Source organism: Leucopleurus acutus (genome assembly GCF_964270905.1).
Source record: "Leucopleurus acutus genome assembly, chromosome: 13".
Classification (NCBI taxonomy): domain Eukaryota; kingdom Metazoa; phylum Chordata; class Mammalia; order Artiodactyla; family Delphinidae; genus Leucopleurus; species Leucopleurus acutus.
In genome coordinates, this window is record NC_139155.1 from 86,961,364 (window position 1) to 86,977,498 (window position 16,135).

Genomic DNA, 16,135 nt, shown 5'->3' on the forward strand with positions numbered 1-16,135 from the left:
GTGATTGGCCAGGAGCGGTCCAAGAGGGAGGGGATGTGTGTACGCGTGTGGCTGAGTCACTTCGCTGCACGGCAGAAACTAACACCACACTGTAAAGCAACTATAATCCAATAAAAAATAATAAAATAAAATGACAAATTACTCAGCACAAAGCACTAGGATAATTGACAAGGAAATTGACAAATTGACACCTTAGTGTGTGAGTGATTCCAAATCAGAAAAGGAAAATGAAGAGGAGAAAATACCTGACATGTAACAATGTAACAGACTTACTCCAAAACCCAAACTCATTAGCCTTCCAGCTGCATCAGATCCCCTGAGCTCTGAGGGAAGACAGGTGTGGTCATGGCCAGCAGTTCTCATCCTGGGGCTCCAGCGACATCCCTCCCCAAACTCCCATATTGACCCACGTAGCTGGATCATTCCCATCCTTGCTGCTGGTTTCCTCTATAATTAAGCCCTTTTCCTCCTCACTCCAGTGCTCAGGTGGGGGGCTGCCCTTTGAAATAAGGCTTCCGTCTTGTGAGGAAGCTCTTACGAGGCTGGAGTTTCAAAGAGAAGCTGTGAGGCACCTAGTCCCCTCAGCAGGACAGCTCCAGGCCTTGTGTCCTGGGTCCCAGGACGTTAGGATCTCAAGTGACATCTTTAGGGAGAAAACCAGGCTGATGGTGCAGCGGGTCGTCCAGGGCACAAGCTACTGGAGAGAGCTGTGCACACACAGGAGGGGCAGAGCTGTTTAAGGCTGTCATTCTGGAAGCTTCTACCCCATTCTCCTCTTCCAGACAGAAAAAAATCAAAGCCCCTTGTCTACACACGTCTAGGGGCTAATATGTTCCCCTTGCCCAGCCCTCCGAGATTCCCTCTCTGCCTGGTGTGCACCAGGCACTGGGCTAATTCCTGTATTTGCGGGTTTTCCAATGTAATTCTCCTGTAAGAGCAAATCTGGGGTGCTTTTCGCCCCCTGCCCGACACACCCTAGCCGGCTTCTCTGACCTTGTATCTGCCAACCTTCCTTCTGCTTCTACAGCAGGTCAAAATATGCCTACGTTAGGGTCTTTGCATAGTATAAGAGAGCAGTAAAGGATCAGGGCTTACCGTACTGGACACTTGAAATTTGCGAAGGGAATAGATTCTAATTTAAATCTTCTCAACACCTACACACAGACAATGGTAACTGTGTCAGAAGATGGATAAGTTGTTTAGCTGGATTGTGGTGATCTTTTCACAGTAGATACATGTATCAAAACATCAAGTCGTGCATCTTAAATATACACTTTGATATGTCAAAGATATCTCAGTAAAGGTGTTTTTAAAAAATCAAAGAAAGATTCTTTTTCCTCCAAAACGCTACGTTGCGTCTAATTTTCCTTTTAAGCAGGATGTGCTGAGGTGACGCAGATGAGGCCCTGATCTCCTACAAGTTATTGGGCATAATTATATGAGACAAACTTTTAAAAAGAGAAGGAGAGAAAGACAGTTTAATAAAATTCTTGTCTATTAGTATCTGGGAATTGCAAGAAGTCACAGAGAGAAAGAAGGCTTGATCACAGACCTCAAGAACTTTCTTTTTAATTCCAAAATGAAAGAACTGAAATAACTTTCCACCAATTAAGTTGGCAAAGTTTTTTTTAAAGGGAACGTTTCTGGAGCTAGAGAACTGCTTTCAGATCCAAGTCCAATCCAACTGGCTGTTTGAGCTTGGACAAGTTAGCCAACCTCTCTGGGCCTCAGTGCCCCCCCCCCCGCCCCCGTAAAATGGTTTAGTGAAGACAAAAGGAGTCAGTACGTATGTCCTCTTAGCACAGTCTGGCATACAGCAGGCGCTTAATAAATACTAGATAAGGAAAATAAGAACATCTTCCTGGAAATTTCTTCCCCCCAAATATCTCAGGGCCGCCACCTTCCTGATAGTAGGATCTGTCTAGACATCACTTCCCCTGCTTGTTCCCTTATTTTATTTTTCTCATGGCATTTATTGCCCACATTTACCTTACTGTTGACCTGTTAGCATCTATCCCCACACTCCCCAAAATGGAACTTCCTTAACGAAGTCTCCTTATCACTCCCTTCTGCATCTCTGGTGCCGAGAAAAACGCCTGGTGCATAATAGCAATGCAGGAAGTATTTATAAAAAGAAGGAATCCTCGTTTGCTAGATGAGGTATAGTGAGGAGTCAGCCACGACTCAAATGCAAGCCTGGCCACACATGTGGAGCCTCCAGTGAGGAAATCCGCTTTCCTCTGGGCCTGACCACCCTGGCGAGGGTCCTGCTGTCCAGTTGACCCTCATGGGCCAGACCCCTGCATCTGACCGGGAGCGTCACCAGCTCCCGGGTGGACCAGAGCCCTGAGCTGAGAACCACTCGGCATCTCCAAGTCCTGGCATTTGCATTTGCATTGTCAGCTGGATAAAGTGTGATTTATCACAGAACAGATTTCTGTTTGGCCATCTGTAAGTGAGAGGCAGGAAGCAAGGAGGAGGAAAGGAGAGACATCATCTCAGAAATACTGCTTAGCCCTGCTTTCCCTACCTTTTTCTTTTCCTTTTCTTCTTTTCCAGAGACGTCCGAAAAGTAGCTGTCAGACACTTTACTAGTGAAATGGCAGCAGATCTGCAAACGTAAAACTTGCTCTCTGGCAGCTGAGGGGGGAGTGCAGATTGTGGGTGAGATGCTACCTAAGCCAGAAGTTCTTTGGGAGAACAGGACACAGAGAAAGGAAAGCGTTCTCCCAGCCCAAAGCTGGGGCCAGGCGGAAGTCACCGCCCCTGGATGAGAAGCTCTGACTCGGAGAATTCCCGAAACCGCGGGCCCTTCCTGAACCTGGCAGCAGGGCTCTCCCAGTCCTGCTTTCCTCCCAGCCCTGCCGTGTCCTCCCCACTGCCTAAGGAGGAGAGAAAGGAGGTAGGACAAAGGGGGAATGGAGTGGGGAGGACAGGAGAGGGAATATAAGACCTCCTGAGAGGTACAGGCAGCGTCCTCTTCACCCCAGCTCGTAGCAGAATAACTCGGTCAGCTCTGCTGTGCAACAAGTGACCCAACATTCAGTTGTTGGAGGCGATGATCATGTCCTCTTGCTTATGCGTTTGCGGGTCGTCTGGTGGTCTGTGGGCCTGGCTGGGGTGGACCCCCCGTCCCTGCAGGTCAGGCTGTGATCTGTCCAGGTGCCTCATTCCAGGGCTGGGCTGAGAGGTCTCCGCTACTTTAAGTTCCTCTGGTGGCGAAGTTCACAAGGGCTGGCAGAAATACACAACAGCTCTTGAGTCTGAGCTTGGAGAGAGGTTGGTCGTCACCTTTCTCTGCATTCTCTTGGCCACAGCTAGTCACGTGGCCCAGTTTGCCAGCAATAGGAAATAGGGTCATTCTCCCACCATAGAAGAAAAGGGATAAGAATCAAAGCCAACAACTCAATGAGCACCGAACCAGTGGGCACCATGGTTAAGAGCAGAGCTCTGGGGTCGATGGTGTTTAAGTTCTGACTCACTGACCACCAGCTGTGTGACCTCGGGCAAGTTACATCACCTCTCTGTCTTTTGTGTCCTCATTTGAAATTCGGATGTGATTTTTAAAATGTAGCCCTGTCGTATGTTCACGGTGAGGATTCAGTGAATGATTCATGTTACCTCTTAGAATGTTTACCTCTTAGGTAACCATTCACGTGACCTCTTAGAATGGTTCCTGCTTCACTGCAAGCCCTCAGAGAACATTGGTTGCTGTTATAAAACATGCAGTCACCACTGAGAGTCCATCTCCTCGTGTATGTTCCCACGTGTGAGCGGTGGGTGGGTGAGTGTCAGGTGCAATGTGGGAGGAGCAGCCCTGAGTGTCCCCTGAGGGAGGAAGTGGGGAGCCAGGTACCTGAGCGCCTTTTCCCCGCCAAGGGCACATGCCCTGGTTGCCTTGGCAACACTCTGCTCTGGGGATGTTGAAATGGTTTCTGGCCATTTAATTCTCCATTGAGAGAACCTCCTGTTGTTCGCCAGTAGTTTGCGTGAAGAAATAGTCTCCCAGACAGTCTCCCGGGGCGTGGTCTGCAGCCTGCCCAGCGAGGAATGCTCAGCTGGGCTCTTGGTGGGCGGAGGTTCACACTTGGCATACTGCCAGTGGGGACATTGTGCAAAAGTTAAAATTAAGAGAACAGTAGCAAAATAAGTAAATACACTTGGGCAGTTAGCTATCACGGGTGGAGAGATGGGGAAAGATGGGAGAAAGCGGACAGAAGGGGAGGGAGCCTGCTGCGGGCTATGGGCACCTTTGAGGCTGGCTTTCAATACCTCCGAGGACAGCTGCAGCCCACTGTCCCTCCCAGCAGCTGCAGCCCACTGTCCCTCCCAGCAGCGCCTCCCAGCAGCACTGTCCCTCCCAGCAGCGTCCAGTCTGGTCTATGAGACCAGCAAAGACATCACGGTAGAAAACGCAAATGCTTTCAGGGTTCAGGCTGCTAACAAAATTGAATGCAATGGTTTTCCAATGCTGGTAACTAATTTGCTATTTTAAAAACACCATGCAGGTCAGATGTGACCCACAAGCTCTGATGCATTCATTCATTCATTTTTCAACATATATTTCATGAGCACCTGTTATGTGCCAGGGGCCATTTCAGGCACTAGGGGTTACAAAAGTGAACAAAACAGACAAAAGTCCCTGTCATCCTAGGACTTTATGCTCTGGTGAGGGAAGACAAATAAAAACGAAACTAAATAGGTAAAATGTATAGTGTATGAGATGGCAATAAGTGATAGAGAAAAATAAAGCAAAGCAGAGGGTCAGGTGTCTTGGAAGAGTTGCAGTTTTACATTAAAATGTCTGAGAAAGGATCCCTGAGAATTTACAGACAGGCTTTCCCGACCGCGGCACTGGCGACTGACTCTATGTGTGGGGCTGTCCTGTAGGATATGTAGCGTGTTAGATGCCAGTTGCCCATCTTCAAATTGTGACAACCTCCTTCCCTAGTTGTGACAACCAAAAAGATCTCCGAAGATTGTCCAGTGTCCCCTGGAGGACGCAGTGGTCCCCGTTGAGAATCATTAGATTAAAGACCTAAAGGGAACAAGACAGGGATGTCCACTCTCGCCTTTTTTTTTTTTTTTTTTGCGGTACACGGACCTCTCACCGTTGCGGCCTCTCCCGTTGCGGAGCACAGGCTCCGGACGCGCAGGCTCAGCGGCCATGGCTCACGGGCCCAGCCGCTCCGCGGCACGTGGGATCTTCCCGGACCGGGGCACGAACCCGCGTCCCCTGCATCGGCAGGCGGACTCTCAACCACTGCGCCACCAGGGAAGCCCCACTCTCGCCACTTTTATTCAACATAGTTTTGGAAGTCCTAGGCACAGCAATCAGAGAAGAAAAAGAAATGAAAGGAATCCAGCTCTGCAGCAGAATTTAAGCACCGGGGGAGCTGTAGTTGTCACGCTGTACAAGATGGATTTTCCTGAAGCTGCCAGTTCTTTTAGAACTCATCAAATTGAGGCCGCTCCAACCGGCTCTGCAGTTGATGGATTTAAGGCAAATCTAGTCTTTAAGGAGATTGAGAAGAAGCTTGAAGAGGAAGGAGAGCAGTTTGTGAAGAAAATCGGTGATATTTTTGCCTTCAAGGTGAAGGATGGCCCTGGAGGTAAAGAAGCCACCTGGGTGGTGGACGTGAAGAATGGCAAAGGACCGGTGCTCCCTAACTCAGATAAGAAGGCCGACTGCACAATTACAGTGGCTGACTCGGACTTACTGGCTTTGATGACCGGTAAAACGAATCCTCAGTCGTCCTTCTTTCAAGGCAAACTGAAAATCACTGGCAACATGGGTCCGGCTACGAAGTTACAAAATCGTCGCTTCAGCCAGGCGAAGCTAAGCTGTGAAGAACTCCCGTTGCCTACCTTTGAAAATCAAGATGAGATGTATAGATATATATCCGTATATTTCATTGTCAGAACTTAGATTGAAGCTACACCATGGCAAATAGCATGAGATTTGTTTTTAAAGGGGTGTGACCAATCCTGCTTTTCCTAAGCTCTGGGTGAATAGGACCTGATGGTGTAGTACTGCTTTGCTGAACTGCATACAACTGTGCATTATGAAGTTAATATGGTAATTATGGTTTGGGGTAAAGTTGAGTTTTAGAATAAAATTAGGAATAGCAAAATCCCCAAACTAGGGAAACAAAAGCCCTTATTTTACTGATAAAGTATATTTGAGAATTATTCTGCTGAAGATTCAATTTAAGTTTTCCTTGGGAGAACTAGGGAAGAAACAGAACACCAGTAGCTGGCCAGTAATTGGTGTTGTGCACGTAATGACCTTAATCTCTTTTCCATTGATAATTTTTTAAATTCTATACTGGGATTTTAAAAAAAAAAAAAAAAACTAAAGTTTTGCATTTCATGCCATCAAAACGGTATTTTCTTCCCAAATCAAAGAAATATGATCAAGGCTTGGGAGAAAAAAATCTATAGCTGAACACAGACCTTTTTTTTTTTTTTTTTTTTTTTCGGTACGCGGGCCTCTCACTGCTGTGGCCTCTCCCGTTGCGGAGCACAGGCTCCGGACGCGCAGGCCCAGCGGCCATGGCTCACAGGCCCAGCCGCTCCGCGGCACGTGGGATCTTCCCGGACCGGGGCTCGAACCCGTGTTCCCCGCATCGGCAGGTGGACTCTCAACCACTGTGCCACCAGGGAAGCCCAGGCCTATTTTTTAAAACAAAAATATTTTTTAAGTGAGTTTCCTTCTTGAAAACATATCGATGTATTAGAATCATAAAACACTGTTGTTAAAAATAATTGAACAAAGTTTGCTTTGAGATGCACAGTTTTCACATTATAATCTCGTATTAATTAAATTTGTAAAGCTCTCCTTCCTTTGTTATAATTTTCCTTTCTCATATGTTTAGTTTAACTAGCCACATTTAATTTACTTTCCTAGTTTTTTTTCTTTAATTCAGCTTAAAGGAATATTACTTTTTATTCCTTTTTTTTTAAGGTAAATTTCATATCAGACTTTGGCATATGATGTGTTTTCCCTACTTTTACCTTCCTAGTTTTTCTAATGCTAATGTTATTTCTAATAACTCGGTAAGATATGGAGTAAAATCATGTTTTTGGAAGAATGTTAATAGAAAATTAAAATAGCTCTTCCTCAAAAAAAAAAAAAAAAAAGAATCCTAATTAGAAAAGAAGTAAAACTGTCACTGTTTGCAGATGGCATGAGACACTACCGGAAAACTACTGGAGCTCATCAATGAATTCAGTGAGGTTGCAGGATACAAAATTAATGCACAGAAATCTGTTGCATTTCTACACACTAACAACAAAGGAACTTATATACAAAACAGAAATAAACCCACAGACATAGAAAACAAACTTATGGTTGCCAAAGGGGAAGGGCAGGGGGGAGAGAGATAAATTAGGAGTTTGGGATGAACAGATATTCACTACTATATGTAAAATAGATAACCAACAAGGACCTACTATACTCAATATTTTGTAATAACCCATAAGGGAAAAGAATCTGTAAGAGAGTGTATGTATATAACTGAATCACTTTGCCATACCCCTGAAACTACCACAACATTGGAAATCAACTATACTTCAACTAAAACAAAAAGCCCTAAAGGAGATGAGGAGCAAATCATGCAGACGCCTAGGGAGGATGCTTCAGATAGAGAGTAAGCAAGTGCAAAGGCCCTGCGGCAGGAGCGTGTCTGGTGTGTTCAAGGATCAGCCAGGGGCAGAGCGAGTCAAGGCGAGGATTAGTGGGAGACACACCTAGGAGAGACGTCAAGGGCCGCATCAGGGAGGAGCTTGGACTCATTCAAGGGTTTTTCCTGAGTTTAAAAGGGGGCCACAATTCACAAAAATTTTTAAACATTAGTCCCAGATTAAGAAGCTGGGAAATGGGGGACTTCCCTGGCGGTCCAGTGGTTAAGATTCCAAGCTTCCAATGCAGGGGGCGCTGGTTTGATCCTTGGTTGGGGAACTGAGATCCCACACGCCTCACGGTGTGCCCCCCCAAAACAAAAGAAGATGGGAAATGTTAGAGAAGAGGTCTCTGTGTTGGATATGCTGTTTGCCCCTCCAGACCCCTCTGCCCTTCTCCCACCCTGCTCTGGGAGGCTAACCTTTGTAGATTACATCCCAGTCATCCTCAGGGTTCCCACGAGGCTGGAGGCAGGGGGAGGCACCCCCAGGCACTGGAGGGTGGGGAAACTGAGGTCATTCTGTTTCATTCCTCTGGGCGCCTTGCAGCACGGTTGTGAGTTGACATTGGCTGCATTTTCTGCCAAGGTGGGCAGGCCTCTCGAGCAGGGACAGTGCCCAAGCTGGGCACAGACACCAGCCCTTTAAGGGCCCGCCCTAGGCTGCTATCACCTCATTTTAGCTAATTACATCTGCAGAGACCCTATTTCCAAATCAGGTCCTACTCGAAGGTCCTAGATGAGCATGGATTTTGGAGAATGCTATTCAATGCACTACCCCGACCTCTATCTGTGCTGGGCTTTGCCATCTCTTGCTGGTTTCCTTCAACCCTACCCACACCTTTGTAGAGTCCCTCTGTTAAACTCTCCTAAATTTCAGGTAGCATGTACTATCTGTTCCCTGACGAGATGTGCAATGTTCCGGCCTGTCTGAGTGGGCTGCTTTGGGAATGGGCCAAGAGAGCGAGGGCCAGGGCAACTGGCAGAAAGGACTTGAGCTGGTCCACGTCAGAGTCAGCGGTCAGTGGCCTCTCTTGGGGCCCCTTTCCCTGGTCCCCCAGCCCACAGAAATGGAAAAGAACCTAAGACTCACGTGGCAGGAAGGGCGATTTCCAAGGCCACAATCTCAGGATATTATCTGTTAAGACAACACGACTGAAACAGTCTGATCAAATCCTGCACTGACATAAACCGGTTCTGTTCTTCACCCCTCTTCTCCACCTTGGGCAAGCTGCAACCTCAGTGAGCCTCAGTTTTCTCATCTCTAAAATGGGATCCTGATGGCTGTCCAGAGCTCCAGAAAGGACCGAGGGTGAGAATGATGGGGAAAGCACATGACAGGTGTAAAAGCAGGCATCAGGACAGTGTAAGAGCATTTGATAGTTTATGTTAACAGAGCAGGTACACACACTCAGGTGTACAAGAAATGTAAATCGTTTTTCTGTATTTGAACTTAATTTCTATTCTCAACCCCTAGTCTCCAAAGAGGCAAAACCTATTAGAGTTAGATTTCTGAGCATATGAAGTTGGAAATGCTAATTAGAGAGCCAAGTAGAGGTGTTGAATAAGCACTTTTTATCTGGAGGTCGGATGTGGGGAGTTATCAGAGATGGTATTTATATTATACAGAGATGGTATTTAAAGCCTCAGAGCTAAGTGATTACAGGAATGAAAGGAGTATATATGGACTGAATGTTTGTGTGACGCCCCCCAAATACCTATGTTGAGATTTTAAACCCCAGTGTGATGGTCGGAGGCAGGGGTTTAGGGAGGTGATTAGGCCACGAGGGCGGAGCTTTCATGAATAAATTAGCGTTTTTATAAGAGGCTCCAGAGGGCTCCCTCACCCCTTCCACCAAGTGAGGACACAGAGAGAAGACAGCCATCTAGGAGCCAGGAATGGGCCCTCACCAGACACAGACTGTGCGGGCGCCTTCGTATTGGACTTCCCAGCCTCCAGACAGTGAGAAATAAATGACCGTGGTTTAAGCCCCCGGCCCCGTCTCTGGGTATTCTGTGATTGCAGCCCCAAAGGGCTAAGACAGGATATTTAAGCTGCCACGGAAACACAGAAGGAGGGGCAATTGCAGTATTTCAAGGAGTGAGTCTCTAATTGTGGTCCCCAGACCTGAAGCATCAGCGTCTCCCAGGAACTTGTTAGAAGTGCAAATATCGGCCCCCCCCACACCAGACCTGCTCAACCTGAGACTTCAGAGGTGGGCCCAGCAGTCTGGGGACACTTGCAAGCCGCCTCTGATGCTCGTCCAATTTGAGAACCCGCTGGGCCGAGGGCTTCAAGACAAAAATCGCATTGGATGTCGATGGCTGGCCAACAGATGCCTTTTGCTTTCTTCATGGAAAGTGGTCCCCAGCTTCTCCCCTCGGAAGTAGGCAACGTCCTCCGGAAGTTGCCAAGGCCTGAGCGACAACAGAAGGTGTCAGCTGACCGTAGGTCGCTCAACCGGAACCTACCTCAGCCCCTCCCAGTCCTTAAAAGCAGACATCAGTGGCCGGTTCCACGGCCACCATGCGTTCAGAAGGGAGAGTTTGAATGTCAGAGAGAGCAAGAGGCCAGCAAGCAGTGTTCTCAGTGGGTAGAAGCCCCCCCACAATGAGAGAGAAAAAAGAGTCCCGGAAGTGGAGGCAAGGCGCTGGAAAGGTACTCGCAGGGGCCTCGGGTTCCTTTTCTGCAGATGAGCAGGCTCGCTTCGTGATACCATGGTTCCCGCTGCTGTAGCCGCTTGGGAAATGATGGATGCATCCTGAGACTTGCCCAGACATTTATGGCATCTTCAGGAGTAACAGTGACAATGGCTCTGTCACGCCCGCCGCTTCATACCCTCGGCGTCCCCTTAATGATTTATGCATTCTGGAGCGGCCAGGTTCCTTCCCACCAGAGCTCAGAAAGGTAATAAGTGAGGAAAGTCAATGGTCTGTAAATTACAACATTGATTAAAGAAGTGATTACTGATATAACTCTTGCTTGGCTATTATGCTAATGCCTGCCCGGATCCAGGACAGTGTTTACATGCTAACGACAAATCTGGGACAGGGAAGAAAATTGGTTTCCACTCTTAATCAGTACGTACACATTTTTAAACCACTATTGACCGTGAGTGAGAAGATCCATCCATGTGTTCCCCTCCCACCCGCCCCCTGCCACTGTCCCCAGCAGATGGAGGAAATGCGCTCAGCCCGGCCCTCTCCACCTGCCGCTCCAAACAGAAGTGCGAGCTGAAGATGAAAACTGGGCCCAGGGTACCCATCCATGGTTCCTAGAAGCTGGGGAAAGAGAGCGCGATCACCAGAGTTCACTGCTCAGCGTTGGATGTTATTTAAGCGGGGCCGTGGACACCCCTGAAGGAAATGCTGTTCCTTTCAGCGTGTATAACCTGGACGGGAGACACATAAGCAAACTGGCAGTTACAGCTTAGTGTGGTAATGCTGGGTGAAGAGTCCATGTGTGACTTCATTAACTCTGAAATGCTACACAAAACTGTGTGTATATGCATTTCTAGGGCAAGAATTAGCTTTATGTGTACTCTCAAAGGAGTTCATGACTCCTAAAAGGTTAGGAAACACTGCTCTAGAGCTTTCTGGAAGTTTTCAAATTAACTTCTTGTGTTCTTAACTTCTTTCAGATTAACTTCCACTGCTCTTGGCTCCATCTCAGTCTTTCACCATATCTCCTTCGCCCCAAGATCTTTGTTTGGTTGTCTTGAAGCAAGTACCCCATGAAGAAAGGGCCATGTTCAGGCATCCATCCAGCTGTCCATCCATCCATCCTTCCATCCATCCATCCATCCATCCATTCAGCCACCCATTCATCCATCTATCCATCTACTCATCCATCTATCCATCCATCCACCCACCCATTCATCCATCTATCCATCTATCCATCCACTCATCCATTTATCCATCCATCCATCCACCCATCCATCCATCTGTCCATCCATTTATCCATCCATCCATCCATCTGTCCATTTATCCATCCATTCAGCCACCCATTCATCCATCTGTCCATTCACTCATCCATCCACTCATCCATTTATCCGTCCATGCATCCATCCATCCGTCCATCCATCCATCCGTCCATCCATTTCTCCATCCATTCATCCATTCAGTATCCACTTTGCTGAGCTCCCACTTCATGAGCAGCTGGTATGAGGAACCAAGAGATCAAAGAAGAAAAACATGTACTTATTGCCTTCGAGGATTTTACAGTTTTGCAGTTGAAAATGTGAATTTCCACATGGGGCTAGTGTAAATCCCATCCCATAAACTTGACTATGCAAGATGGGTCATGTTTCTCTATAACCCAACTTGATTTCTCTTTTCAGTTTTCAATTCATTATGGCAACGAAACATCATCGGAGGCTAATTTCTAGGAGATTTAACTACTCTCAAGGCCTTGGGGAGGGGGCTTCTAGTCCTCAAGGATTCTGTTCACGGTTCCTAGGGCACACCCGTTATCATTCAGAGTCCACACGGGTTACCTCTGATGTGGTCCCACCCCTGTGCACTGTGCTCCTAGCAGCCTCCTCCCAAGGGGCACGGGCATCCTCCAGCTGTTTCTTTGCCACATGACAGCATCCGTGGGGCTGTAAATAGATGCATCTTCCTGAGGGTTTAGGCATTGGAACACAAAATCTAGATGCTTGAAGACTTTTATTTTATTTGTCTCTGTGTTTGTTTTCCTTTGTGCTCTGTCTTGTCTCTTTCCTGAGTCCATGATCTTCTAGAAATGGGAACAGTGAAAGGAGGAAATTCAGGGGAAGGAAACATAAGTTGGTCATCACTAATGAGATTCTGCCATTCACTGGATGAACAGTAACAGTACAGATACACAAACAATCCTAGGGCCTCAGGGGAGGTGCTGCAAACAGGGAGGGAAGGGTGTTCCCAGGGAAAGGGAACTACATGTGCGAAGGCCTGAGCGTTCTCCTGATGGGGAGCCATCAGAGCTGCGTGTGATTGGAGCAGAGAGTGTAGGAACTGGAAGAGCCCTGCTAGAGAGAAAGGCGGTACGAGCCCTTCAGACCCTGGGAAGCTGGATAGGGCGGGACGTGGGTGTGGCTCACCTTCTGAGCAGACATCGGCCTGGAGAACAGACACCTCTGGTGCCCAAATCACATTCCCCGGGTCCACCCAGAGTTCAGTCCCAGCTGCAGTTCTGTGCAGGTTCAAGTTCACTTAGTGATTGCTGCTTCTCTCAGTCTGCTTCTGCTTTCCATCCCAGGGCCTGTGTCTCAGCCTAAAAGTGTGGGGATTAACTCACACAGCAGCCCTCACTCAAAGAGAGACAGGAGAGGAGCTGGTAGATAATATCCCTGCCTCTCATACTGCAGGTGGACAATTCTGTATGCTTTCCATGAGGCCCAGAAAAATGGAGCCTGATGGTCACAGCAGCAAATGCAAAGATGTACCTTTCTACCAACTATTCTTATTTCTCTGATTCCCTCAGTCTGCTCCCTGGTCCCCCTTCCCTGGGGTCACCTCCCAAGTAAACCAACCACACTGAATCCTTGTCTCAGGCTCTGCATTGAGGGGAACGTAGATCAAGCATGCGTGCTTTGCTAGAGAAAAGGACAAATGGCAGAGGGTGGTCTCCAGGGCCCCAGGAACTTCTCCTCCTCCATCCCCTCTCTGTCTTGGCAGGTGTCCGACCGCTGCGACTACATCTTTGTCAATGGCAAAGAGATGAAAGGCAAGGTGGACACGGTGGTGAACTTCACATACCAGCACCTGAGCGCCCCCCTGCACGTCACCGTGTGGGTGCCCCGGCTGCCCCTGCAGATCGACGTCTCTGACACGGAGCTGAGCCAGATTAAAGGCTGGAGGGTCCCCATCGTGGCCACTAAGAGGTAAGCCCGGGACGGGGAGATGCATCAGAGCTGTGACGGCAACGGCTGTGGAGACTGACCTTAACGCTAAAGGAGCCAATGCAGGGCCCAGTGCAGACTAGGTGATGCTGTTACCATGGTGATGACATGAGGCAACACATACATGCCTACAGCCTAACAGCAACCCTCTGGGGAAACCAAGGCCCAGGGTAACCCAGCCAGGCAGGAAGGCTGCTGAGCGGCTGGGTCAGCATGAGATCCAGTCATTTGCAGTCTACACGGGCTCCTAGTAAACTGTCTCCTGCAAGTGGTCCCTCCAGAGTGAAGCCACAGAAGTAACAAGATTTTCTAGGCCCTCCACCCCCAGGGAATTTAAGTTTGGGTTTATTTTCTCCAAGCAAAACGGTGAATCCTTTTTCTGTGCTGGATGAATATCTATAAACTTGAAAAGCTCTATGCATATCAAAATATTGGGTAAAGTCTACTTGCATTTATACTGGACCGTGGGGTTGCTGCCTCCTCTTAAACCGAAACAAAAGCCTCTAATGTATTCTGACTCCGGATTGTCTCATGTAGGAATTTGGGGTCTTGTTTTCTCAGCTCTGTGGCCCTCAGTTTAGCTAAATAAGAGTTGTTGCTGAATTCCGGTTTCCTGGATGGAATCTCCCATCTTAAACCACCAGCACTATTTTCCCGACAGTCTCCCAGGCACCAGGGTCTTGATTTTTAAGGGGCAACTGGAGTCCATCTCAGGATGGATGAATGGAGCAGTGAAATGGTGAATCCATTTCTACAGGGTAAACTTGAAGGCATTTGTCCCGCCGGGGAGGACAGCCATGACTCCAGCCAAGACTTCAGACCATTTAGTGGTCACAAGTGGCCAAGATATGGGTTCGTTCCCTGTCCCTGAAGAAGGCAGAACTGACACTTGCTGGGTTCACATCCAAGCTCAGCTACTTCCTTGCTTTGTGAGTTTGGGCCAGCCACCCAATCTCTCCGCCTCAGTTTCCTCATCTGGACATAAGAATAATTAAAGTTTTGCCTCACGGTGTTATGAGATTCGAAGAGTCCATCCGTGCAGAGCTTAGGATAGACACCTCTCAAGAGCATCATACCACCCTGCCCAAGAGACCTTTCTACAGTGGTGGAATGTTCTAGACTCACAGTGTCCAGCATGGTAGCCACTAGCACAAGGGGTTATGGAGTGACTGAGAAATTCAGTGTTTTGATTTGCTAAATTTTCTTCATTGAAATTAAGTTGTGAATAGCCGTGCATGGTTCTCTGCTACTTTGTGGACAGTGTACGTTTAGTAAATATTAGTTCTTCTATCTTTTATTTGTCAATAAATGTCTTCAAAAGAGAGATGGGATTTTTTGTGGGTTGCATATATCAGGAGGGATAGGATGTGGAGAACTCCTCTGGGTCATGCTGTTTAGTGGAGAGAGATGTTCACATTTTCTTCTCAATTAAGTCTTACCTTCCTCCTTTGGCAAGTACAATAAAGCTTGCTTCTTTGCATTATTAAACAAAAGAGAGAGAGAGAGAGAGAGAGAGAGAGAGAGAGAGGCGTTTCACCCTTTGTGCTGCCCGGTGATAGAGCTGGTGCTCCTGTGTGGTCCTGAGGCTCCTGCCCGGGATGCTGTCTTTTGTAGGTTGACGGGGGCACCTGCCCCGTGACTCCAGTGCACCTTGCATCCCATCACCTGACCTGAGAGCCTCTTCTCTTTTCCCGGCAGGCCCACACGAGACAGCGAGGATGAAGAAGAGGACGGGCGGCGGGGCCGAGGCTGCGCCCTGCAGTACCAGCACGCCACCGTGCGGGTCCTCACTCAGTTTGTGTCTGAGGGCGCCAGCCCCTGGGGCCGGCCAAGCCACCTGCTCAGTCCCGACTGGCAGTTCGACATCACCCACCTGGTTGCAGACTTCATGAAGCTGGAGGAACCCCATGTGGCCACTCTCCAGGACAGCAGGATCCTGGTCGGGAGGGAGGTTGGCATGACAACCATCCAGGTAGGAAGCCGGAGCTGGGAACTCGTGCACGCCCATCCCTGAAGGTGGTACCCAGCCCTGGGGGAGGCTCACTAGGTGGGCGGGTCCTCGTGGCCAATTCCTTGTCCTCGTGATGGCATCCTGGGGCCCCCGAAAGGTGAGCCTGGACCAGCTCTCTGAGCCCCAAGCTCCTTCCAGACAGAATTGAGAAGGTGGTGGCCGCACCCCTTAGTGCCACTATGACCCCCTCACTGCTGCATGCTCCATTCCCACCACCCAACCTGCCCCATCCTGACTCTACTCCTCCACCCTCAGTGCCCCCTTTCCAGATGCGCACCTCCTACACCCTCTTAGAACCTTCCCCCATCTCTGTGCTGCTCTTGCCAGCGACCAAAGAAGGATGCGTCCCTTCTTCCTTTCCTCCCTTCTTTCCTTAGGTCAGTCTGTCATTCTGTCATACAGTCATTCGACAAACTCTCTTCAAAATCCTACTGCCTCGGGCTTCCCTGGTGGCACAGTGGTTGAGAGTCCGCCTGCCGATGCAGGGGACACAGATTCGTGCCCCGGTCCGGGAAGATCCCACATGCCGCGGAGCGGCTGGGCCCATAAGCCATGGCCGC

General features: G+C 48.6%; 1 protein-coding gene and 1 pseudogene across 2 annotated transcripts in view; both read left to right on the plus strand.

Annotated features, from left to right (window-relative positions):
- Positions 1-16,135, plus strand: part of TMEM132C (transmembrane protein 132C) — a gene marked incomplete at both ends in the record, with an annotated part of 367,991 nt that overhangs the window by 343,378 nt on the left and 8,478 nt on the right. The window contains 2 exons of the mRNA XM_082853295.1: positions 13,341-13,546; positions 15,263-15,536. Coding sequence (XP_082709421.1) covers positions 13,341-13,546; positions 15,263-15,536 — 480 coding nt within the window. The remainder of the gene's footprint in view (positions 1-13,340; positions 13,547-15,262; positions 15,537-16,135) is intronic.
- LOC309970742 (sterol carrier protein 2-like) lies at positions 5,395-5,918 on the plus strand (annotated as a pseudogene). The gene has a single exon. The product of its transcript is annotated as a sterol carrier protein 2-like (transcript).